This window comes from Notolepis coatsorum (assembly GCF_963971535.1).
Source record: "Notolepis coatsorum genome assembly, chromosome: 9".
In the NCBI taxonomy this organism is placed as follows: Eukaryota; Metazoa; Chordata; class Actinopteri; order Aulopiformes; family Paralepididae; genus Notolepis; species Notolepis coatsorum.
The window spans coordinates 47,742,566-47,770,108 of record NC_140173.1 but is presented as its reverse complement, the minus strand read 5'-3'; the positions used below and the strand labels follow the sequence as shown (position 1 = coordinate 47,770,108).

Here is a 27,543-nt window from a genome sequence, read left to right as displayed (position 1 = left end):
ACACTGAAAGCTGCTCAGCGGAACCACAACCCACTGACCGGCTCCACCGGTTGCAGTTTAGGGTTAAATGCCTTGCTCAAGGAGCTGATCAACCAACACTGTCTCATCAGAAAACGTTAAATAAAGTATTTAACCATTTCACTACCACACTACAAAGGGTTAACGCTTTAACTACCACCCTACAGAAGGTTAACATTTTCTCTACCACACTTAATATAATTACGTTTTGTATCAGCAAAGATGATTGGAAGTCAAAGTAATAATGCTTGGGGTGGAGTTCACTCACCACTAGACCAGTTATAAACACAGCAATACTATCATGAGACAGTTAGGGTTAGTGGTAACAGTGTGGTTAAGGTTAGGGTTATGGTTAGTTTAAGGTAACAGTGTGGTTAGGGTTATGGTTAGTTTAAGGTAACAGTGTGGTTAGGGTTATGGTTAGTTTAAGGTAACAGTGTGGTTAGGGTTAGGGTTAGTTTAAGGTAACAGTGTGGTTAGGGTTATGGTTAGTTTAAGGTAACAGTGTGGTTATGGTTAGGGTTAGTCTAGTGGTGAGTCCACTCATCCCCCACCACAAGCACTGTTAGTTTGATTCCCGATTGTGGTGCTGTTTTTTGCCGATATAAAACACAAATATATTACTTATACAATACATAAATATATTACTTATGGCTATAACACAATATACATTATGTACCTTTTCCCTGTGGTTGGTACATATTTTAAGCGAGATCAGGCTGGATCAACATTTGTTTTGTTTCCCCCCCGTCAGACGGGACCAGCGTTTCCGTTAGAACATATTCGTGCCGGTCTGGGTGTCCTGCAAGATTTCTATCCCCGGACATATTCGAGAAATTCCGGTCAGAGTTTTAAGTTTCAAGTTTTCAAGTTTCTTTAATAGTTGTCATACAGAAGTACAGAATACTTTCATACAAAATGCTTCTTACTGTTACGCTCCAGAGACTGTGCTAGACAAGATAGTATCAAATAACATAGTATAGCATGTAAATTAGAAGTAGAAAATGAGGTCACAGTGTTCAGTATAGACATATGTACAATGTTCGATGCAGAATAGACGTAACTGAGTTACCATATAATATACAATACTATGCAGTGTACTAATGTACAATACTATATAGTGCAAAGCAGAAATGGGATGAGGTACAATTTAGGTACAATTTACAGTAAGGTGTACGAGTTGTAGTGCAATCCTTCATCAATAAATATAAAGTGTGGGGAGTGGGTGCTACAGTGTGTTTGTTTAAAGTGAGTGTGTGCTATAAAGTGTGTAAACAGCAGTCTGTTATAATCACATGTTTATGAGCTAACGAATTCCGTTATATTGGACATTTGTATTAATTACATCAAGCGAAGAATGAGAAATTGATTTGCAGAATCAAATTACTATCTCTCGCCTCCCAAGTTAGTGTGATATGCTAATCCAGCATCAAGCTCCCGCCCCGCAGGCTCGCACTGCAGCAGCTGTCACACGCACCCCCAAATGAATCTCGAGTCGACATCGCTTCACCTCGTTGTATCAGACACGTCACACATATCATAATGTTCAACTTCACACACAGCAAACTGTAGTTGATCATCACATTGCCTCGTTTGCTAGCTCGTCGCCACATGCAGAGGACGAGCCACATGCTCGTAACGCATTTGTTGATTTCATTATAGCCTACATTTAGTTATAATCAATAATATGCATTACGTCACGGACAGCAGTATTCGTTCACTTTTCCCCTGCCCAGATGTTCCCAGTAGGGATTTGAACCCGTGTCCTTCGAGTCTCAAGTCCACCTCTCTAATCTGCCGCCGGTCAGCGCAGGAGGCCCTTGTGTTGTGGTGCCTGACATCCTGACCTGCTTAGCCAGTGCTCTGGAGTGATGACGGAGAGGAGGTGGCTGCATCAACAGAGACTCTGAAATCATACCAGGGAGAAAAACAAGAGCCTGGGACAATACACTCAGACAGGACAACAGCGGAGAAGGAGTTAGACAAATAAACACAGAAACAACAGGGTTCACATGAATCATGTGTAGTTTAAAGGTGCTGTGAGTGGTATTTTTTTACGTGTTAAAATAAGTGGTCTACTCTACATGATCAAATAATAGCTCTACAATCCAACAGCCATCACTGATATAGAGTGCTTGGTCACTCAGTAACATGGGTCTCCCAGTCCCTCCAGTCTGCAGTAAACAGAAAATACATTTCCTGGTATCACGTTCTCACTTTATCCAATCAGGATAAGAGATAACTCCACACTGCAAAAATGGTCTGACAAAAAATAAGAAATAAGAACTAGTTTTAAGTAAAAACAATGTGCTTTAAACTAGTAGAATAATCTACCAAAGCAAATCTGGTTTGGCAGGATTTCTGGAAATAAGTAAAAATATCTAGGGTTCTCTCTCCTGAATGGATAAAGACAGTGTTTACTGCAGAGCTGAGGGACTGAGAGACCCATGTTACTGACCAGACACTCTATATCAGTGATGGCTGTCAGAATGTAGAGCTATTTACATAATACCACTTACATCACCTTTAACCCTTTCACTGCCCACACGACAGCCGGTTAACCTTTTCACTGTGACAATACAGAAGGTTAGCCCTTTACTATCACACAACCGACGGCGATGCTCCATCATTAGCATCATTAGCTCTGCGGATGTTAACCTTCTGTCGTGTGGCAGTGAAAGGGTTAATTGTGAGGTAGGCCTACTGCATTTCTTACTACTATCACTAGATTATCATAGTAAGTCCTTACGGGTCTTTGAGAAAGGAGACATTGCAGATTGTGTACTTTGAATATCCTGTATAACCCAACATTTAGCCCGTGTAGCATCTCATCACGCCAACAACGAGTCTCGCGTGCCGTGAATCGCTAAAGCGTGCGCGTTTTTAGGTCAGTGATCGTTAGTGGCTGCTGCTGTACAGGTGAGAGTCATCAGGAATTCTATCATGAGTATTTAATGTCATTAGCCTCAATTCCCTAAATGACAAATCACCCCATTACGTTGGCGACGTTGAATCTTATTGACTATGATTGTAGGGACGGGTAGCTTGGGGGGAGCCGAAATAAATTACGTCCATTTGGTTCTTCCCAGCGGCGCAGGGTGATAAATAAAGCACCTTGAATAAAGAGGGGGGGAAAAACTAAAACATTAGGTTTTCTCACCAGTCTGCATTGTGCTCTGTGCTACTTTGACTGTTTTCTATAACGCCGGCGCTCGTTCATCCTCCTCCTCCTCCTCCTCCTCCTCCTCCCGGTGATGATTTATTAACTGACGATCCACCTCACGGCCTTCGTCAGGAGCGACACCCCGGTGACCCGACCCGGAGGCTGTGAGCCGAAACGTTGGTTAAAGAATCAGAATCAGAAAGGTCTTTATTTGCCAAGTAGTTTTCACATACAAGGAATTTGCTTTGGTCGTTTTCGGTGCGACATTAGCGGACAGACATATAATATATAATAATGAAATAAAATAAAATATAGACCAGGGCTGTACAACTGTAAATAAAGAGGTAGAATAATATTATATGGGATATAAACTAAATTAAATATAGCACAATAGAACATAGTACAATAAAGATAAAATAGGAATAGGCCAGGGCTGTGCAATTGGGCAGTTATGTGCAAAGAGTATGAGTCAGTGAAGTATGAGGTATGTTTGGTTGTTTATGCAAGTCCAGTAGGGGTGTGTTAATGTAACACAGTGGGGGGGGTGTCAGTGAGGGTCCCGAGCCTTGTTGATGAGGCTCACTGCAGAGGGGAGTAAAGGTGCTGTAGGTGGTATTATTTTGTTAAGATAAGTGTTAAATAGCTCTCTCTACATTCCGACAGCCATCACTGATATAGAGTGTTTGGTCAGTAACATGAGTCCCTCCTGCTCTGCAGACACTGAACACAAAATACATTTTCCTGGTATCCATTCCCACTTTATCCAATCAGGAGAGAGAACCCTAGAGGTTTTCACTTATTTCAAGAAATCTTGAAAAGCCAAATTTGCTCACTGCACTGGTAGATTACTTGTTTCAAGCACACATTTGCAGTGTGGAGTTCTCTCTCCTGATTGGATCAAGTGAGTTGAGGGACTATAGGAGACCCATGTTACCGACCAGATACTCTATATATCAGTGATGGCTGTCGGAATGTAGAGCTATTATCACGTACAGCACCTTTTTAACCGACGCATAAATATTTTTATTTTTATATATTCCGCCTCCACCAATCACATGCAGCTCCCTTTGTGTGTGTGTGAGAGAGAGAGAGAGAGAGAGAGAGAGAGAGAGAGAGAGAGAGAGAGAGAGAGAGAGAGAGAGAGAGAGAGAGAGAGAGAGAGAGAGAGAGAGAGAGAGAGAGAGAGAGAGAGAGAGAGAGAGAGAGAGAGAGAGAGAGAGAGAGAGAGAGAGAGAGAGAGAGAGAGAGAGAGAGAGAGAGAGAGAGAGAGAGAGAGAGAGAGAGAGAGAGAGAGAGAGAGTTCTCCAACTTCTGTGAGTTTAGCTGCGTTACCCTCTGTCGCAGTGATCTCCTGGTTGTTCCCCACCTAGGCTATCTAACTATCGTGCCGCCGCAACGAGAAACACTGGCCTGGCCTGCTTCTAAGTTCAGTGGCCTGACTGCGGGAAAACAGAATAAGTTATAATTATTTGTATTTTTTAATTTTTGTATTTTTTTTTATCTGTGCATGCCAGGCCACGGGGAAAACTCCCGGTGCTCCCGATGGCCAGTTCGGTCCTGCACACGGTCCACCGGTCAGCGCTGCATAGATGAGGCACGTAATACAGACCTGCGCTATAGATTATAGGTGTAACGATGGGAGATCTCAGCTTCACGGTCAGGTGTGCTGTTAATGGGAAATCAATGCATGGAATTAAATCCTGGTTGCTGACAAGAAAAGAGTCCAAGAAAATAATTAAAGGATATTTTTTCATAGACATACTGTAAATGGATATCCTATACTATACAATATAAAGCCCCCAATACAAATATCTTATTCTCCAGAGCTAGCGAGATGTTAATATACATTTCTACTTACCGGTATGTCTATTTGCTCAGTGTCTGTCTTTTATTGGATCTCTCAAGCTAAACCAGGGGTTCTCAAACTTTTTTTATACCACAACCCCATTTTATTTAGGATTTCTTTTGGCGACCCCACACTTAATGTATCGCGTAATTTCAACGTGGAATTAAGGAATATCAAAATAAAAGCACACGTTGTTGAACTTGATCATGCATATTTATTAGACAATTTTATTACAGCACTATGTTATCAACACACATTTATAAAACGAGGCATATTTAGCATTTAACATTTTTACTTGCCAATGCAGGACCCCACTGTCATCTACCCACGACCCCACTTTGGGTCGTGACCCGTAGTTTGAGAACCGCTGAGCTAAACCAATCTAACACTCCTACACACTTAAGTGTTTTACCCAATACGGAAAGTAGAATTAGTCCAAGTGATTGGGCCCCGGCTATTGATATTGAATTCTCTAATAAGATTGGGTCTGGGGGAGAGAGAAGCTTGAAGCTCCGCTCGAACTGCCTCTCTCTTCCCTCGGACATGTGCTCTTGACATTAGAGGAAGGAGCTTATTCCTGCAGGCATCCAACCACAGGATCCACATTACGGTCTGCAGGCTCTCCCACCCCGGGACGAGCGCCTACTGTAGAGACGGGCCGTTACAGTACAGCCGTGGTGTAAATACCACGGCTGAGGGTGCACGCACGCCGCTGATATTCAGGGGGGCTGCCATGCGCCCCCCCCCCCCCTCCCTTCCTAATAAACAACAGGCCATGTTAATTAAAGCCCAACGATCAGGGCTCAGAGAGTGAGAGATTGAAATTGAGCGATTGCCCCACATACCGGCCCCAGCCCACATCCTGCTGCCTGCATAGCCTGGAGACTCAATCTAGCCACGGCCCAGGCTATTTCCACACCATCGATTCTGTCATCTACCCCCGATGATGGATATCCACCTAACAAGCATGCTCGTATTCTGATCTACTGCCCCGGCATACTCTCCAGAGCACAAAATGTTTTTTCAAATATCCAGATCATATGTAAGGGTGAACAGATGACACGGTAAAGGCTTATTGATATACAGTTCATCTGCATTACGCTTAGCGGAGGAGGAGGAGGAGGAGGAGGAGGAGGAGGAGGAGGAGGAGGAGGCCGGGGCGGCACAGTGTGTCCAGACCCTCAGGTGGATTTACGGCTATCTGCCGGTGTAGGAGTTTTCTTGTTGCAGGTGTAGTTTTGTCTTTGAGGAGTACCATCCTTCAATGAGGACTGAGAAAGTGGAGTGTTTGCAGTTTTGTGTCGTGTGTGTGTCCGTGTGTGTGTGCGTGTGTGCCTGGGCGTGTGTGTGTATGTGTGTGAGAGAGACCTGAGGGACCTTGTTGATTCGAGTCTTAGATAATCAGTTAATCTGCCTGACTCGGTTGAATCTGTTGGCTCACGTTTTAGCAGCCCAATACTGCTTGCTTTATCGCCCCGCATCGATTTAAAATCTGTTTCATTTCCACCCTCAGGGAATCTCTGCAGCCATCCTTTCTAAGTGCACGCGAGACGGAGGATTTATACCTGTCAATAAAAACCTTTGGTAAGTGCTTCCTGACCCTCTAAATCCAGCCACTTTTCCTCACAAAAGAAAAGGATGAGTTTCCAGCAGGCACAAATCACGGCCCGCTAAAACACGCGTTTGCTTACCTCTAACGACAGCTACGACGGTAAATAATCACCCGGGCTGGCAGGAGTGTGAGACTGAGGGGTCCTACATCCTCCCAACAAGATCACACTTATTTACAGCCAGCGGGATAAAAGCTACTTTGTTCTCACTACCCTATACCAGCCATCATGGCTCAATACTCGCAGCGATGCTAGCCCCCCTTTATCAGCTCGATGGGATGGGATGGACCATAGATGCAGCCTCTGTAGAAACACTGTACATTCACGCCCCTTATCTACCTGTACTGTAGACTGGTGCACACCTTCCTTCACTATGTCATAATACCGAAATAGGCGAAGATCCTGCAGCATATAGAAGTTGCACAACAGTTTGATGAATAGCGGGTAATGATTTCAGAGGAAATACAGCGTGATCACTACCTGATATGCTTAGACTATTTTATGGGCCGTGCGCTTCGTCCATTCCCTCGCTACCTATAACACGCTATGAATCACTTTAATGTTTAGTCAGAAAGGATACCATTTCGTCTGTAAGCAATATGTAAGCAAAAATTCTCCTGTGAGGGGCCCGCAGGGGGTCCCCCCCCCCACCCCCGGCGAGGTCCCCCACTCATCCCTCCCCATTACCTGCCCCGTTTTTTTTTATAGGCAGTTCATCATTGCACAGGTTATTGAGCTCCCGACTATGAGTCCCTGCCTGGACGTCTAGAAGTAATTAACTCCCAGCCGAGAGTCTTTTTTGGCCCCACTTCAGATGAGATCAAAAGATGCCTGCTGCAAGGAGGCATCCGAGAGGCGGCCATTTTACATTAGATGATATTACATCAAACATTCTTGCACTTAAGAACAGACAGGGACATGACCGGCTGGCGTGGCGCCACGGGGCACGTGCCAAGGATCCACTAGTGATGCTAATGCCTGGGTTCTTATACCAGCCTTGGCATGCGGCACCCCCCCCCCCCCCCCCCCCGGCAGCACTGGAGGCGTTATTTATCTACACAGTATATAGGGGATTGACAGACTCCCGTGTCGTTTACACCTTTGTTCGCGCCGTAATGCATAATGTCGCTATATAGCTGATGAAGGCAAAAGGCGAAGCGCACTGGCGATAACACGCTCCTATAAAGTAGTAGCGGGTGGCTGGGTGGCCGGAGAGGTCTAAGCGCTCGCCTGCCGCCGCAGCGACCCGGGTTCAATTTTAGGAGAATACAACAGGGGTCACACACTGTGGATAAATGGGGCTATCGTAGACAGTGAGCAGTACCTGGGAGTCCACAATACATCACAGAGGACCTGACATGAACAACTCACATAGACACTGTGGTAAAAAAGGACGAAACAGCGCCTATACCACCTGAGACAACTAAGGAAGTTCAGAGTATCTGGGAAGATACTCCAGTCCTTCTACTCCGGAGCTGTAGAGAGCATTCTGACTGGGAACATCACTGCCTGGTTTTGGAAACAGCACGGCCCAGGACAGGAAGACCCTACAGAGAGTGGTGCGCTCAGCAGAGCGTACTACGGGTACTGCACTACCCCCCCTGCAGGACTTATACAATAGGAGGTGCAAATCCAGAGCCTGCAGAATAATGAAGGACCCTCATCACCCAAACAACAGCCTGTTCAAGCTGCTGCGGTCAGACAAGCGCCTCCGCATATATGCAACAAGAACAGAGAGACTAAGGCTCAGCTTCTTCCCTCAGGCCATCAGAACACTGAACACTGATCTCTCCACACACAAGCACACATGAACACACACATACACACACACAACACAACACAATATTCTGCACTTGCTCACACACAAACGCACCATAGGTCACTTTAAACACACAAGAAAAGGACACTTTTAAAGGAAGGGAAAAAAGGACACTTTAAGAAAAGAACTTGTTGTGATTATTGCATAGTATAGTTAGTAACAGCAAGTATAGCATAGGGACATAGAAGTAAAAACTGTATATTGTATAGTACATAGTGTGTACATAGGACCCAGTGCCTTTAAGTGATGTATTAACTATTTTATCATGTCTATTCTACTTATTTGATTACTATTTACTATTATTACTATTGTATTTTTGCACAATCGTAGCGGGCATGGCCAACCGCATTTCACTGTATAACATAGTATGTATGTTATGAATAAACCTTGAAATCAATCCCTGGCAGCAGTACCTCCCGGTCAGTCGTCACTAGGAACACGATTGGCTGTGTGTTTGTGGGTGGGAAGCCGGTGGGGGGTATGAGTCCTGGTCGCTGCAACAGCGATTCCTACTGGTCGGTCTGGGCGCCTGTTCAGCGGGGAGGAGATCTGGAGGAGATTGAACCTCCGTGTGCGTTATGCTCTCCCAGTGAAACTCCTACCTGTCAGGTGAAAAGAAGCGGCTGGCGACTCTACATGTATCGGAGGAGCATGTAGTATTTTACACCCTCCCCAGGGTAGTGCAACAATTGGCATAACGACTAAATTGAAGAAGAAAAAAATTCCAATAAAATATTTTTTAACTGCAGGAGAGAAATATGTGGACTTCATGTATTTTATCTTGTTTCTATGGAGCAATGACCTGCACCTTTTTGGGTATTTTTATTGTATTTCTATCCTGCTTGGGAGGTGTAGTCTGACGTCACTTTGGACCGCCCTCGAGGTCCACCCGTATAGGGACTTATCATTGGGAAAATGGATTATCGGCTATTGTAACAATTCTGCCTCATGAACATTGGAAAGCTTTCCATTTTTGCACAAAATGAGTTCCCTTCTATCACTAACATTATTGTTTAAGCATTTTTGGTTGAGATAAAATTCTGCGATCTTTTTTTACGATTAATTGCGAATATGTTCATGTTGAGCTATAGATTGTGGATGAATACGCACAGAAAGGTACACCATGCAAATGTGCATGCTTTATTCGTTTTAAACGAGACGATTTAGAAATGGGCAATGGGGAAATACATTGCAATTTTGCGAGGTGGACCGGCCGGAAACAGCAATGACGTAACCACTACACCTCCCTATAGCTGATCTAACTACCATATTTTTTGTGTTACTGACTCCCAGGTCCTTGTCCTATGTGACGTGTATGGGCTGTTTTTCCTTCCTCCTGCTGGGGGGCATGTACTTTGTCATGGACGTCAAAGGGTGGTGGGGTGGACAGCCTTTCATATACCCAGGTACATATTCATGAAGCAAACGGCACAGACAGTATCACGACGATTCAATTATCTTGGTCCACATGATAATAACTGGGCCCAGGAGTTCAAAACTTGTAATCCCTATTGATTGATTGAACATTTTAATTAACAGATTGCAGAATGGGTACAGTACAGTACAGCTCAATACACACAATTGTTAAGGGGATGCAGACCAGAGAAAGACTTTCGTCTTGTTTACATCAGGGTCCCCCATTTTCAATGAGTTGAAATGAATGAATCCAAATCTGATCCGATCAGATAGGGATTACAAGTTTTGAACTCCTGGGCCCCATGATTCTCTGCACTCTCAAAGACGAGATGTAATGAAATAAGATAGTGTAGTCCCTAACCACATACATCCGGGATTTGTTGTAAAATGATACGCTGCTGTTAACGCGTGCCTTGTAATTTTTTTCAACACGTCTTCTGATATGCGTTTAGTTGAGGGACGACACATCCTGTTTCGTTTCAACACGTTCTTTAACCCTTTAGACTCCCCCTGTACCCTGTACTGGGTTCAATGAGGCAATCAACACTGTTAGTACAGGCTGGCTTTGCTTCCATCTACAACACACAAATCATAGGCGTGACGACAAAGAGCCAGGCTAGTATTCCTTTCATTTAATTTCAAACCTTTATTTAAACTCAAAAGGGAACAATCAATTAAAACATGTACAACTTGATTGACAACGGTTGGAGATCAAGGTTTTAAACTCTGCAACAAATGAGAGAATCTCAAGCTTTAAGGACTGTTGGAGTTCATTCCATGAGCTAGAGGGGCATCATAGCAAAATGTAGATTTAACCTGTTCAGAGCAAACTCTGGGGACCTTAACTCTTTGACTGCCACCAGCTTTCGCCATCTTTACTAAATGGCGCCAGCGTTATTGACCATTTTAGTGATGTTTGCAGACCCATCATGTGTTCTGTATTATAGCTATGGAGACAATAGTATGGCTCATTTTACAGGCATTGTTCATAGTCCATTACTGACTAATCAGTTCATTTCTACACACTAGTTTGTTACATGCTAAACATCGCCCCATTTCCAAAATAATCCAGTCTTTTTTCATAGAACGCGAGATATGACGCGTTTTATGCAATAAGCCCAAATCGTTCTGGTTGATTGCCTGAAACCCCAAATACTGTACACATGTGCCTTCACAAAATCTTACCCCGAAAATGCGATCGTTACTAAAAGCTTGGTTTAGGTCCGGTAAGATACGACACTGTGATCGTTACAGAAACATGTTTCAGGTTCGGTAAAATAGTCATAGAATATACCTTACCTTAGCCAGAAACTATAGGTTTTGAGGCGAGGAGATCTCCTAGCGATTGCTCTGCAAGAGCTCTTCCCTCTCAGAGCGAGCCAGGAAAGAGAGGGAGCAGGACAGAGACAGTTTAGTTCAGTCAATCAGAGTTCAAAAGGTAGGCGATACTGCCACATGGTGAGATTTGATCGTCATTGTAATTCCAACGTAGGCAGATGAATCAAAGACACCTAGAGCAGGGGTTCTCAACCTTTCTGCTGCCAAGGCACCCCTGTGTCCAAAAAAATATTCCAGGGCACCCCTACATACGATAAAGACTTTTGCGGTCCTGTCTTTTTTGCTACAATGATGACAAAAGTGCTTGCTTTCAAAATAACGTTTATTTAACCCATTGAAACCGGGAAACAAACAGAAAATCATGTATTTTATTTTTAAATACAGAAAAATATCAAAGTGCTCTGTTGCAGCTGCACTGTTTTCCATAAAAATAACATAGTGTGACCATTTATCAAACAGAAAATCATGTATTTATTTTTTTAAATACAGAAAAATATCAATAAAGTGCTATCTGTTGCAGCTGCACTGTTTTCCATAAAAATAACATAGTGTGACCATTTATCAAACAGAAAATCGTCTGTTTATTTTTTTAAATACAGAAAAATATCAATAAAGTGCTATCTGTTGCAGCTGCACTGTTTTCTATACAAATAACATTGTGACCATTTATCAAACAGAAAATCATGTATTTATTTTTTTAAATACAGAAAAATATCAATAAAGTGCTATCTGTTGCAGCTGCACTGTTTAAAAAAAAAAATAAACTAGTGTGACCATTTCTCAAAACAGAAAATCATGTATTTATTTTTTTAAATACAGAAAAATATCAATAAAGTGCTATCTGTTGCAGCTGCACTGTTTTCTATAAAAATAACATAGTGTGACCATTTGGAAATATTATTCTAGTGAGGTGACGCTTGTTTATGACATCACATCCTGCCATTCTTTGTTGACGGTCAGGGACACAATGTTGACGTATAAAACAGCTATATATAAATGTAATCTGCAGAGTGCCTTTTACTGTTTATCTGTTAAATACAGTTTTCATTCATTCATTCACATTTTGTATCATAATAATAACAGCAGCGGATACACTCACTTTGTCTGCACTTGGCGAGTAGCCCATCACCGTAGCCCAAGCGTGTAATTAGCACGCTTGTGATCCGGTCTTGAACTTTCCATAACGTGTCTCGATAAATCCATTTGATTAGATCCAGCACTGAATGCATTTAGTAATTATTATCACGACAGCCGCCCGCTTTGCAATTCATTGATAACGGATCAGAGCCGGCTCTAACGGAGATAGGACCCGCGATGTGACGTCACACGAATGCGACTTCTCTGGAAATGCGTTAAAATCTGTTGGTAAAAGCAATGACGCCTGACGCGGACGTTAAGTTGTTTCTATAATAACTTTACGAAACGTGTGAAGACATTTTGATCGATTTCTTTTTTAGTTCATGTTATTAGATTAGGCAATTATTGTATACACATGAAGCACTAGATAGACTATTTGTTTAGTTAATAGTTGTCATTCTATATTCTTAAAGAAACATTCCCATCAGGCATCTCGCGGAACCCCTGACAGCTCTCCGCGGAACCCCTGTGTGCCGCGGAACCCCTGTTGAGAACCGCTGACCTAGAGGGCTCTGGCTGACCATATAGAACGGGGATCAATCTCGGGTTTCTGGCGCTCAACGCATGGCGAGATAATCCGAATTCTCTCGGGTTTGGTGGGCAAAGAGGACCAGTCATTCACTAGAACGGGTTCCATAAATACCATTCCAATAATGATGTAGTATAAGAACGAAGGTAGTTTACCAATAATGATGTAGTATAAGGAGGTAGCTTACCAATAATGATGTAGTATAAGGAGGTAGCTTACCAATAATGATCTAGTATAAGGAGGTAGCTTACCAATATTGATGTAGTATAAGGAAGCTGACCAATAATGATGTAGTATAAGGAAGTATCTTACTAATAATGATCTAGTATAAGGAGGTAGCTTACCAATATTGATGTAGTATAAGGAGGTAGCTGACCAATAATGATGTAGTATAAGGAGGTAGCTTACCAATAATGATCTAGTATAATGAGGTAGCTTACCAATAATGATGTAGTATAAGGAGGTAGTTTACCAATAATGATGTAGTATAAGGAGGTAGCTTACTGATAATGATGTAGTATAAGGAGGTAGTTTACTAATAATGATGTAGTATAAGGAGGTAGTTTACCAATAATGATTTAGTATAAGGAGGTAGCTTACTAATAATGATGTAGTATAAGGAGGTAACTTACTGTACCAATAGGGGCCTTAAAAATGAGAATGACATGGTTAGCAATCCATGTCCAGTCGTAACGGGGAACTATCTTATAAATGGCCTTTTTGAGTGTTTAGCATTGTTTCCTAGCTATGTGAACTTATATTAATATGATCTATGTCTCAAAATTCTCATATTGGCGCATTCTTCCAATTCTCCTCTCACAATATTCACCCTCACTGAACTGAGTCGTTTGAAAATGTGCCTATATGTGATGTCATAAAGACACTGCTGCATGTTAATGTTCAGGGGAAGACGACGCTCCGCAGTGGTTTAGGAGCCCAGGCTCAAAACAGCTCAAGATCTTGAGGTAGAAAAATGCTGTTTTTGAGGACTTGATTAGAAATACAAAACAATGAATAAAAAAAATATATATATTACAGGGGTGTTCCATAGACTCACAGAATTGTGTAAAAGTGCCCAAATAGTGAAAGAAATAGTAAAATAGTTCCCCTTTAAAGTGTAGCAGCGAGGAGAAGGTGAGGACTCGGAACAAAAGAGGCTGGTTTTCAATGGACAGAGAAACAACCAGGGATTATTTTACCAGAATCTGCCCACAGGGTCTCCGGCAGCGTGACCACGGAGGCGGTCCATACGATAGTATCATTTGGTTGCTCCAGTGACAATTAACATACTGGTTTTCTCATCAACAAAGGTATGAATGAATGAATGAATGAATGAATGAATGAATGAATGAATGAATGATGAATGAATGAATGAATGAATGAATGAATGAATGAAAACTTTATTAACAGATTGCAGAATGGGTACAATACAGTACGGCTCAATACACACAATTGTTAAGGGGATGCAGACCAGAGGAAGACGTTTGTCTACATCAGGGTCCCCCATTTTCAATTCATAGTGACATTTATGACATACACAACATACATGACATTTATGGCATAGGGACATACATGACATACAGGTATTTAGTACTGTTACATTTGTGACATATACGATATGTAAATATACAGTACTGTTACCCATAGATCCTGACAGAGTATATATATATGATGGGGAGGGGACTGTACATTAGGAGGGGGTGGGTGGGTGGGAGAGAAATATACATACGGTGGGGAGAGAATATATACATACGGTGGGGCGGAGACTGTACATTAGGAGGGGGTGGGTGGGTGAGAGAGAAATATACATACGGTGGGGAGAGAATATATACATGCGGTGGGGAGGAGACTGTCTATTAGGAGTGGGTGGGGGTGGGGGGGGTTGGACATTTACGGTGGCCATTTTCGAATTGCAGCCTCCCGTAGGTGCTCTTTAAGAGCGGTTTTGAATGTGGGTAGGGATTCACATTCCTTTACAGCTTTGGGTAGGGCGTTCCACATTGATGTGGCATAATTGCGAAACGTGTTTAGTCCCTTGTTTTAGCCGAATCTGGGTTTAACATGATTTGTGGAGCTCCCTCTGGTGTTGTGATCGTGGTATTCACTGACCTTTGGGAAGTATTTTGACATGTACATGGGTACCTTAGTCGTATAGTGCAGTGGTTCCCAAAGTCGGGGTCGCGACCCAAAGGTAGGCCGCGAGCAGCCACGCGAGGGCCGCGAGATGATTTCCAAAAAAAAAGAAAAAAAAAAGATTTTTTTTTTTTTTTTTTTTTTAGGTCACTGAACTTAGAAGCAGGCCAGGACAGTGTTTGTAGTTGTATTCTAAAATTGTATTCTAAAATGTGACTATATGGTTTTATATTAACTTAATAAATAAACAAAAACGAAAAATCTACTTATTTCAACGAACATTTCAAACTAAATAACAGATTATGCACATAAAATGCTGAAAACAACCGAAGCAACAATAGTATTTTAATGAGGCTATTATTATTATCATTATTATTTTGCAACAAGTTAGCCCTCTCATAAATAGCACATATAAATGAATAACTAACTTGAACTAACTTAATGGGATTGAAGTGATATTTGGCTTAAAAAATCGGTCGCCTGGCAAAAAAAAAGAAAAAAAAGCCTGACGATGTGCATTGGGCCACGGCTCTCTGACGCCTTATTTTCTGGGCCCCGGCCTGAAAAGTTTGGGAACCCCTGGTATAGTGTATCTTGTAGACCAGGCCCATTGCAAGTTGCTGTACTCTGTCGTCTACTCTAAGCCATCCTAGGTTGTCAAAGTGGGCAGGGGTGAGGTGGGTTCTAGGGGTAAGGTCAAGTAGAAGTCTGACCAGTTTGTTTTGTGATGTTTGTAATCTTGTTTTTAGCGCCTTTGAGGTGCTAACCCTCCACCCCAGCTAAACACCCATCAAGTGTGTCATAGAAGCCACTCTGTTCTGGCGGTCTATAGATTGTGCCTACTAGTACTGATTTCGCCCTATCGAATAAGATTTCAATCCAAACAGTTTCAATTTCGTCATGGTTAACACTTTGGTTGCCTTGGGTTAAATTAATGATATACCATAGGTTGCCGGCTCTATTTGTCTATGGAGAAGTACCCCTTCTTTGCATGGCTATAACTTTTTAAATTCTATTGCTACATTGCCATTATTAGGGCCCATTCAAAGTCCTATATGTATTGTTCATTGTGTAGCAACGTTAAACTTTTTCATTCACATATTCATAGTAAAGTATGGTCTAATGTATAAGTATGTTTTCATCTCTTTCTGCAGCTTTCTCCAGAACGTGATCTATAGCCCCAAATGCATTATATTGATGATGCAATACAGTTTTATGGCAATCAGCGCGATATAAAAAATTCCAACTAGACGTACTTCTAGAAGTTACTACACGTCATCTGATGTTGAACGGATGGGCTAGGGGGCGTTTATAATTCCGTGGGCAGCGTTATACCAATCATCTAATGTGGGTCAAATGTTGATAATAGCAGTTAGTATCGAAGACGGTAACGTTACACGCTGAAACTCACCCCAGTCTCCGCGCGCCGTTGGGCGATCATCGTCGAGTTGAAATCTTATCATTATGGGATGTAAATTTACCCGGTCCATCTCCAGCTTGTATAATGGTATATACGTCCAAATCATGTTGTTTATCGAGTTATTGGCAATCGATCACTGTGTAGTGTGACGAGCCAGAGTCGCGGGACCTATAGCGAGCGCCGGAAGTACTACGGTCGTCTAGGACAACCTCTATTCAACATCCTGTTTGGCGATTGCGCCGATCGGCCACCAGATGGCGCTCCTGAACCGCCAGAGAGCTCAGTGGGTCTGCTGGTGGATCTCAGGCCAGCGGAGGGGACAAATTAATCCGATCGCAGATTTTTGAAATATTGATATAAGGACGCTGTACAGCGTCCCCCGGCAACTTGAGCATGGCCAGCAATGACGTGAAAAGACGTTTCATGGCAGTCAAAGTGTTAAGGTCAGTACGGTTGATGAATTTGGTATCTTTGTGAATATACACACAGGTAGCTTCTCGTATTGTTGGCAATCAAACCAGCTGACCTTTATCGGTGATCAGTTCCTGCTTCCAGCGAACATGTATGTTCATTAATTCCCAACCCCCCCCCCACCTCCAATGTACAGCCTCTCCCCCCCACCCCCCCACCCCACCCACCCAACCCTACCCCACCTACCCAACCTCCTCCAATGTACAGTTTCTACGTGAAATGTATATACACTCTTTTCTGGACACTTTTTGTATCACAAATCTGGTACGTCATAAATGTATAGATGTAGCAGTACTGTCTATCTGTATGTCGTGTGTGTCATATATGTTATGATGAATTGAAAATGGGGGACCCTGATGTAAACAAGACGTAAGTCTTTCTCTGGTCTGCATCCCCTTAACGACCTATCTCAAACCCTGCCCCTTTTCTTGATCCTCCAATCACAGCTGTCGCTTACCTCGGACAAACTTTGTTTGTACGAGGAAGTCCGAGGTAAGCGACAGCTGTGATTGGAGGATCAAGAAAAGAGGGCAGGGTTTGAGATAGGTCCATTGTATGTATTGAGCTGTACTGTACTGTACCCATTCTGCAATCTTTTAATAAAGTTTTCAATCAATCAATCAATCAATCAACATTGTGTATTACTATTGCACTTTACTGTTACATTTGCACTCTGGTTGTATGCCAAACTTCTTTTCATTGTACTGTACTTGTGCTGTATGATGACTACATTTGAATCTAATCTAATCTCTAACAAACTTTGGATAGATAGCACTCCGGTTAAAAAGTGTTGTTTTGTTTTTGGGGTGAACTGCCCCTTTAACACATTGGGCGCCAATAACGTTGTACAACGTGTTTCAAGGTCATGCTAATTCTGCCAAACCACGGCGTACAACATATTTCATTTTTTTCGCCATGGTATTCATAATTCCCTCACCCAGCCTTGGCTGATACAGTGGGAGCCTGCACAACTCTGCAACGCTTCAATACTGCCGCCTAGTGGATGATCCGGCGAATTACAACCGGAAATGGATCTCTGGTGATCTCTGTGCATCTGGGAAATGCGTCCGGCACTCACATATTGTTGCGGGACTCTAGACACACATCCGTGTATATGGATCGCTGCCATAACTCAATAATCGATATGATTTGGGCGTTTATTATTATTATACAAACCGGAAATGGATCTAGTAGATCACCGTCAAATAAGTGGGATCTTTTTCCTCCAGTCTCATCGGCGAACGGTAAGAGGACAGTAACGTTACTTTTAGCGTGAATGTTTATTATTATTAATGCAAACTGCTCTGATCAATATATCACCCATACTACATAAAGCATTTACTGAGGATCACGGAATTATAAACGCCCCCCCCCCCCCCGTTCATCTGCGCATGATGAGTCATAACGTTTAGGATCATGTACAGTTGAAATGTTTAATATAGCGTGTATCGGCAACAAACGGCAGTTGATAATCTATATATGCGTTTATGCCTATAACTCACGTTCTATGAATTACTGCAGAAAACGATAAAAACATATTTATATTCTAGACGGTATTTTCGTATGAATCTATGAATGAAAAAGTATAACGTTCCTACATCCTGAACGATAGATAATCGATGTTGAATGGGCCATAGTAATGTCAATTTAGCAATACAATTTAAAAAGTTATAGCCCTGCAAAGAAGGTGAACATCTCCATAGGCTTAGAGTGGTAGCAGAGAGTGATATGAGACGGGCAAACTCCGTGGCAGTTAATGTGTTAAGGGTAAATTCAGATTCCGATTATTTGTCATGTCACAGCTTTTTTTTTTTACATACATTCAGAAAAACGGGAGGTGCTTGTTTTCCCCCGGCTCCTCAAGCGTAGGAGATTTGTAAACAACAATACACAACAATCTATACAAACTATACAATACAAGGTATATGTCTTTTACAAGGTAAAATAACAGCGGATAGATATATCTACAGTGTAAGTAGCATCAGTGTGTGCGTGTAATAAGTGTGCTTGTATGGTGTGTATCCACTCAAGGTGCTTTTGTGTGTGAATTAAGTTGAGTTAAGAGTCTTAACGGAACACGCATTTTGGGAAATTAACTTAGTCTCTCCGGAGAGAGACAAGAAGATAGATACCAGTTTCCTCTCTATGCGTTCAGTAGAAAGCTATCTGGCTGCATGTTAGCCTAGCTTAGCACAATGAATGGAAGCGGACATGGCCGGTTAGCCTTCGGGAGAGGTGTTAGATGGACAATGCCTAGGCTAACCGGCCGCCTCTATACTTCCCACAAGCAAGTTGTCCTTCCGCGTTGCTCTGATTGGCCACGTACGTTTCTGGTCATGTGACATGTGCGCCCAATCGTGTGACGGCAAGTTCTTTGGACGGTTAAGCTTAGGCGCTCTTTCGAAGTTGGTTAAGGTTAGAGTTAGTCTTAGAGCGTGACGATAGAACGCCAGCCCTGATTCCAAACTCTAACCTTAACCAACTGCGAAAGAGTCGCCTAAGCTTAACCAGTGATAAACTAGGCGTTAGGTCGTTTGCAGGCTGTTCGACGCGGAAATGGGCTAAGACACTGCTCGTCATGCGATTGGGCGCACATGTCACATGACCAGAAACGTCAGTGGCCAATCAGATTCGCAAAACGCACGAACCGTAGGTCAGTGGCCAATCAGAGCAACGCGGAAGCACAACTTGCTTGTGGGAAGTATAGACGCTAACCGGCCATGTCCGCTGCCATTCATTGTGCTAAGCTAGGCTAACGTGCAGCCAGATAGCTCTCTACTGAACGCACAGAGAGGAAACTGGTATCTATCTTATTGTCTCTCTCTCTGGAGAAGACGGTAAGCTAATTTCACAAAATGTTGGCGTGTTTTCTTTAAGGTTGAAAGAGTGTCTTCTGTGTCTCTGCCCCTCAGGGATGAACTCTCTCTTCGTCTATGTGGGACATTCCCTCCTGGGCTTCTACTTCCCCTTCAGCTGGGAGATGAGCGACCAGCACTCCCACTACGAGCTGCTCTTCCAGGGCGCGTGGGGAACCTCGCTCTGGGTCCTCATCGCCTACCTGCTCTACAGGAAGAGATTCTTCCTCAAAATCTGAGTCCAGGAGGGGTTTTCTTGTCTACTCTCGTTTGCTATACGCTTCATTTATCTTGCCACCACAAATATCATTATTGGACATAATTTCAAAATACCATTATAACATTTTAATAAAAGAAAATTCAAAGTATACATTTACATTCAATTAACTTACATCATCTAGTACAATATGATACCATACGAAATATATTCATGATGATTTAGAAATATGGTATAAGTACATATTATCTCATAATACACAATGTCATTACCCAAAGGGGCAGTTTGCTAGATGAGGGAGTAAGGTAAGCTCATCTTATCTTATCTTATCTTATTTTTTTTAGGCCTATTATAGTGCTTCTAATGGACCTAGTCTCTGGGCCCAGAATAATAATATTATGTGGGGACCCCCCCCCCCCCTCCCAGAACTACAGTTTAATAAACATTGCTTTAAAGGAACACGCCAACATATTATGGGAAATGTGCTTACTGTCCTCTCCAGAGTCAGACAAGAAGATAGATACCAATTTACTCTCTGTGCGTTCAGTAGAAAGCTATCCGGCTGCAAGCTAGCCTAGCTTAGCACAAATGAATGGAAGGGGATACGGACCAGCAGCCTAACTTAAAACTCAGAGAGAGGTGTTGGCTAGCTGGTCCGCTTTCCACTGAACGCACTGAGAGGAAATTGGTATCCATCTTCTAGTCTGACTCTGGAGAAGACGGTCGGTGCATTTCCCATAATGTTGGCGTGTTCTTTTAAAGTAACGCATTGCCACGTACATCATCGCATTTGTTAGAGTGAGAAAACCTTTTTCTGCAACGGACGATCACAAAAAACTATTGTGTCCTTGTGTCCCCATGTTATTATCCAATAACAAGAAATGCTGTCCATGTTTAAATCACCAGATGTCTGACTCGCTGTCAACGTGGACAGCCTGGGGTGTTTTATTTGGTGACGGTTGTTTTAGCCAGTGAATAGAGTGATTAAATCAAATATACTGAGGTGGTACTTAACAAATTAGAGCGAGTGATTCCACTACACACCAATGTGGCCATTATGAGGCTGTTGCCACGGTTGCTCCTCCTCTCTTAGCTCCAGTGTGTGTGTGTGTGTGTGTGTGTGTGTGTGTGTGTGTGTGTGTGTGTGTGTGTGTGTGTGTGTGTGTGTGTGTGTGTGTGTGTGCACGCACGCCATCTGCTCTCCCGAGTGACAGCTCTTTAATGGGGGTCAAGATGCACAGTGCACAAAAGAGTGTCATTAATGTGACCAGCACCTCCTGTACTCATCCTATTGAGAAATCAGGGAAATTACACACATCCACTTTGCCCAGTGGGGGATGACAAGGATTAGCTCCTAAAATGTCTCCAAACTCAATTGAAGAGCTCTTTGCTTTCCTAGTTTCTTTCCTCCCTTTTACATAATTATAAGATAAGATATTCCTCGATTGATCCCCTTGGAAATGTGGGCGTCATAGCATGGGGGGGGGGGGTTACAGGTATGGGCAGGATAATAGTAGAAAAATATAAATATAGGCAATAAAATCTGATCTGAATATAAAAATAAATGTAAACAAAGGTACAGATGAGGGTCTGTATTGCCTATCGGTTATATTATACATTGCAATAAATATAAGCAATAAAGAATTTCAATCTGAATATATACTATGAATAAGAGTGAAATTAAACAGTATACACAAGCTACCAATTGGTAAACTAAACAACACAAAGCTGAATTCACAAGTATCGCAAAAACTCCATCTGGCTCTACTCTCTTGATGAATCCTATTTGGATATATGATTAATTAATTGATTGATTGATTGATTTATTGAGCAATTGATCCTTGTTGTCATGAAGTTCACATGGAAAACATAAACATTTTCCACAATCAGTTTCACTTCACGTCCTCGCATATAATTTTTTGACCGCGTCTGCGTGCTTGTTGGTATAGTAGGTCAGGTACTACAGTACATTGTAAGAGGCCATCGAATCATGTAATGAAATGATAACATGCTGCTCTTCCAGGGAAAATCATATTACATGCTCCTTGGCAGCAGTAATAACATTGTGTAACATGGTGTAGTGGTTTGGGTAATTGCCTTATGAACAGAAGTCGTTGCTTGGATCCCCAGAATGAGCAGCCAGCCTTCTTGAACGAGACTCGAGACTGTAATTGCTTCTCAGACCACAGTGCCAGCAGTAGAGATGCATCTGCTACGTCGACATGAAAATTAAGTCGACATGCACATTCCACATACGTATTGGTTGTTATCGTAACAATAAAGCCGTCTTCATCATCTCCAAAACTATACGCACGCACGTCTTGTGTTCTGAGCTGGGTTCCACTCTTAAAGATCCCCTCCATGTGTGTTTTTTACACTTTAGAAATGTTGTATATTGGGGCGCCAGGGTGGCGCACCACGTAACTGCACTGCAGACCTACGCGGTCGACCCGCGTTCGTGTCCCGAACCCGACGTACATTTGCTGCATGTCCTTCCCCCCCATATCTTCTCCCTACCTTCCTCTCTCTGCTCTCTGTCTGTCATGTCTGACCTGAAAAAGCTGTAAAAATGCTAAAAATAAACATAAAAAAATAAAAACAAATGTTGTATATTGAATAATAATTGGTTTGTTATGGTTTTTCCAACATAAATGTTCAATAAACTACTGAAAATGTCTTAGCAGCAACTCTACACATTTACCCTCATTGGGAATACAAGGATCTATGAAGTCCCGCCTCCTCCCCCCCCCCCTCACGTCTTCCCCCAAGTCAATTAACTTTTTCTTTTTCCACCTAAACTATCACCAAAAATGTATTTCACCCAAACATACAATCTTGTTATAACTAAGAGATTAGCTGAAACTAATTATTGTTTTCGTGCATAGATCACTAGATGTATGAACTTATAATAAGTTTCACGTTAGCAGTTAGCATTTCCTGGATGAAAGCGTGGCCAGCCGGGCGATAGCGACCATGATAGGTTCACGGGATTAGTTGCGTCACACAGGCTCTGATTTGGAGGAAATACATAGAAGCTCCTCCCCCTCCAGTGGAAGAACGTGAAAAGGGCGCTCTGGTTTGATTGATTGATTGAAAACTTTATTAACAGATTGCAGAATGGGTACAGTACAGTACAGCTCAATACATACAATTGTTAAGGGGATGCAGACCAGAGAAAGACTTTCGTCTTGTTTACATCAGGGTCCCCCATTTTCAATTCATCATATATGACATACACAACATACAGATAGACAGTACTGCTACATCTTTTTTTTTTATCCACTTTTTCTCCCATTTTTTTTATATTTTCTCCCATCCCAATTTCGTATCATCCAATTCAACCCTCCCCTGTCACGAACGCTGTTTCTTGCCTCCCACAAGCCGGCTGCAATGTGGACTAAGTCATACATAGCACAAGTCCCCTCCGGTACTTGAGGTAACAGCAGTCGCATCTTTTCACCTGCGCAGCTCGATCTCTCAGTGGCGAGGAGTAACGCGTGGGAGGCTCACGCTGCCCCCGACACTTCCTGATTCTACTGCGCAGGCGCACCAACCGACCTGTAGGAGTCGCTGTCCACAACGCCCGATCCCCACCCATCAGTTTCCCACCCCCTAATACGGCCAATGTGTATTAGTATGATCGACCAGCTAAACTGAAAGCAATGTGGAGCGCTGGGCTCGAACAGGCAAGCCCAGCGTCTCCGTCATTCGTGGCGAGCGCCTTGCCCACTACGCCACGTAGCCGCCCACAGTACTGCTACATCTATACATTTATGACATACCAGATTTGCAAATACAGTACTGTTTGTGATACAAAAAGAGTCTAGAAAAGAGAGTATATACATTTGACGTAGAAACTGTACATTGTAGGGGGGGGGGGGGGACAGTACATTGGAGGTGGGGGGGGGGCACTGTACAACTGTACAAGCAAAACTACATTTGGATATTGACGAAACCATACTTGGTCATTTACTGTACATTGGAGGGGGTTGAGTTAGGACATTTACAGGGGCCAGTTTCGAATTGCAGTCTCCCGTAGGTGTTCTTTGAGAGTGGTTTTGAAAGTGGGTATAGTGATTCACATTCCTTTACAGCTTTGGGTAGGGCGTTCCACATTGATGTGGCATAATTGCGAAACGTGTTTAGTCCCTTGTTTGAGCCGAATCTGGGTTTAACATGATTTGTGGAGCTCCCTCTGGTGTTGTGATCGTGGTATTCACTGACCTTTGGGAAGTATTTTGACATGTACATGGGTACCTTGGTCGTGTAGTGTATCTTGTAGACCAGGCCCATTGCAAGTTGCTGTACTCTGTCGTCTACTCTAAGCCATCCTAGGTTGTCAAAGTGGGCAGGGGTGAGGTGGGTTCTAGGAGTAAGGTCAAGCAGTAGTCTGACCAGTTTGTTTTGAGATGTTTGTAATTTTGTTTTTAGCGCCTTTGAGGTGCTTTGGTACCATGAGGTGCAAGCATAGTCGTAGTACCCTTGAATGAGTGCTCCTGCCAGAGTCTTCAGGGTATTCTTGTTTACCAGAGAGGAGATCCGGTACAAGAATCGAGTTCGTTGGTTGACTTTTTTTATTACCTTGGATACCATTTTGTCACAGGAAAGATTTGCCTCTAGGATGGAACCTAGGTATGTAATTTCATCTTTCCTTGTGACAATATTGTCACCCACTGTAACTGAGAAGCCGTCGGTCTTGCTGAGTTTGTTATTTGATCCGAAGAGAATGGACTCTGTTTTACCCAGGTGTAATGATAGTTTGTTATGTGCGAGCCAGGTACAGATTCTGCCGAGTTCTGAGCTGAGGGTTTTTTCAACCTGTAACTTGTTCTTGTCAGAGACCAGCAGGGCTGAGTCGTCTGCGAACAAGAACAAGTTGCAGTCACAAGCTGACGACATGTCATTTGCATAAATTAGGAACAGTAGCGGTCCTAGTATGCTTCCTTGTGGAACACCACAGTTCACTGTGAGGGGGGGGATACGTTCTGCACAAATAACAATCTATTGCAGAGTTTAAAGCAAGTCAATCAAGTTGTACGTATTAATTGATTTGTTATCCTTACTTTTGTCTCGCCTTGTTGTCTTATTGTTATGATTTTATATGCTTTTTTTGGCTTATTTCGGTATAACTGTAAACGAGGGAAACCCTCAGTTGCCTTTCGAGTTTAATAAGTAAAGGTTTGAAATTCAATGAAAAGTATAGTCAAATTCATGCCTCCAAGAGGAGTTATATCTGTAGAAAAGAAAGGTTTTTGAGTGGAGGGGGCCTTTAACGTGTCGAGAGAACAGAAGCCATCGAAGAGTGTTGTGGTTCCACGACGTCACGACTCAGCCGACACATTCCCATGTCGTTATTGATTTCCACTGACCATATGTCTCTGGATACCTATAGTCTGACACATGGTAACTTTAGCTTCTAGTTCATATGTCCTTGTACACCAGGCTTCTCATATCACATGGTGTTATAAGATAAGATGCACACTGTCCATTGATGTAGGCCTATTTACTTGATCCTATGATGTAAGATGTTGTAACACTAGTTACTGTAATGTTCATATAAGATAACATAAGATACAATGTGGGGCGTCATAGCAGCATGGGGGAGGGGAGGTATGGGCAGGGTAATAGTAGAAAGACATGGATATAGGCATATGAATTTATAGACAAATATACAGTAAACAATATAATTAACTAGATATGGGGAAAATAAACCTTGTAAATACATGTAAACAAAGGTGCGGGTCTGTATATGAATTTGTATCTTCTGCTTAACCCTTTCACTACCAAAGGGTTAACCCTTTCACTGCAACAATACAGAAGGTTAACCCTTTCACTGTCACATGACAACAGGTTAACCCTTTCACTACCACACTACAGAAGGTTAACCCTTTACCACACTACAGACGGTTAACCTTTCACTACCACACTACAGAAGGTTAACCATTTCACTACAGACGCTTAACCTTTCACTACCACACTACAGAAGGTTAACCATTTCACTACAGACGCTTAACCTTTCACTACCACACTACAGAAGGTTAACCTTTCACTACCACACTACAGACGGTTAACCTGTAGTGTGGTAGTGAAAGGGTTAACAAGTGAGTGATAAACACCCAGTTTCATTTTACATCTCTACTAACGCTATCCATACTGTAAACGCCACCATACAGTATGTCAGTAGTATGCGGTGATTCCTCGTTGCGTTAAGTGCTGAGTCAAGAAGGTTCTTTGGATTTTGGCCAAGATGATTTTGGAATGGTTTCTTAAAATGTTCATGCAACCCAAATTGAATAAATTCAACTCCCTGGGAACCAAGCCCATTAAAACCTGCTAGATTAGATTAGATTAAAAAGTATTGTCATTACACAGCACAAGTACAGTAGTACAACGAACAGAGGTTTGGCATCTGACCAGAGTGCAAATGTAACAGTAAAGTGCAATAGTAATATACAATATACAGGTGATTCAACTGGGCATAAAATATACAAATTAGTACTACTGAGTATAGTGCTAATCAGATGTATGTACAGAGTTGTAATATTAATATGTACAGTGATACAGGTATAAAGACACTGGTAATAGTCATTCTGGCCAGCAGCGTAACTAGTAAGAGTAGGTAAGGGATATGTACAGATACAGATGGGATCCACCAGAAACGGAACCGTGAACCATGTTGAGACTCGATCCTTTTTTGCTTGTCTTGAACTGTGGTGATCTGGCAGCACAAATTAGGAAGTCAAAATGATTACTGAATGTATTATTATTATTTATAACCTTTATATAATAATGTGTTTTTTGGTGCTTTGGGAAAGTCCTGACCTCCCCTCTGTGTGAGCCAGCGTGCTCCAGTGTTTTGCTCCACCACGCAGAGACATTGATTAGAAAGGGATCGCTGTGTGAGTGACTGGTGGCCTGCCCTCAGGCCAGAGTGATGCATCACTCACTCCACCAAGATAATCAGTCAGAGAGACAGAGAGAGACAGACAGACTGAGTCCCACACTTAAAGGGACACGTCCCCCTCGATATTAAAGAGACATGTCCCCCTCGATATTAAAGAGACATGTCCCCCTCGATATTAAAGGGACACGTCCCCCTCGATATTAAGGAGACATGTCCCCCTCAATATTAAAGAGACATGTCCCCCTCAATATTAAAGAGACACGTCCCCCTCAATATTAAAGAGACATGTCCCCCTCGATATTAAAGAGACATGTCCCCCTCGATATTAAAGAGACATGTCCCCCTCGATATTAAAGAGACATGTCCCCCTCGATATTGAGAGACATGTCCCCCTCAATATTAAAGAGACATGTCCCCCTCAATATTAAAGAGACATGTCCCCCTCGATATTGAGAGACATGTCCCCCTCAATATTAAAGAGACATGTCCCCCTCAATATTAAAGAGACATGTCCCCCTCAATATTAAAGAGACATGTCCCCCTCAATATTAAAGGGACACGTCCCCCTCAATATTAAAGAGACATGTCCCCCTCAATATTAAAGGGACACGTCCCCCTCGATATTAAAGAGATATGTCCCCCTCGATATTAAAGGGACATGTCCCCC

The 27,543-nt window shown here is 42.6% G+C and overlaps 1 protein-coding gene across 1 annotated transcript in view; it reads left to right on the top strand.

Moving 5' to 3' along the window:
- The window catches only part of LOC311234614 (heparan-alpha-glucosaminide N-acetyltransferase), a gene marked incomplete at both ends in the record, with an annotated part of 120,112 nt that extends 100,118 nt beyond the window's left edge, over positions 1-19,994 (top strand). The window contains 3 exons of the mRNA XM_084321861.1: positions 6,541-6,611; positions 9,750-9,862; positions 19,813-19,994. Coding sequence (XP_084177987.1) covers positions 6,541-6,611; positions 9,750-9,862; positions 19,813-19,994 — 366 coding nt within the window. The remainder of the gene's footprint in view (positions 1-6,540; positions 6,612-9,749; positions 9,863-19,812) is intronic.
- Positions 19,995-27,543: the final 7,549 nt, after the last annotated feature.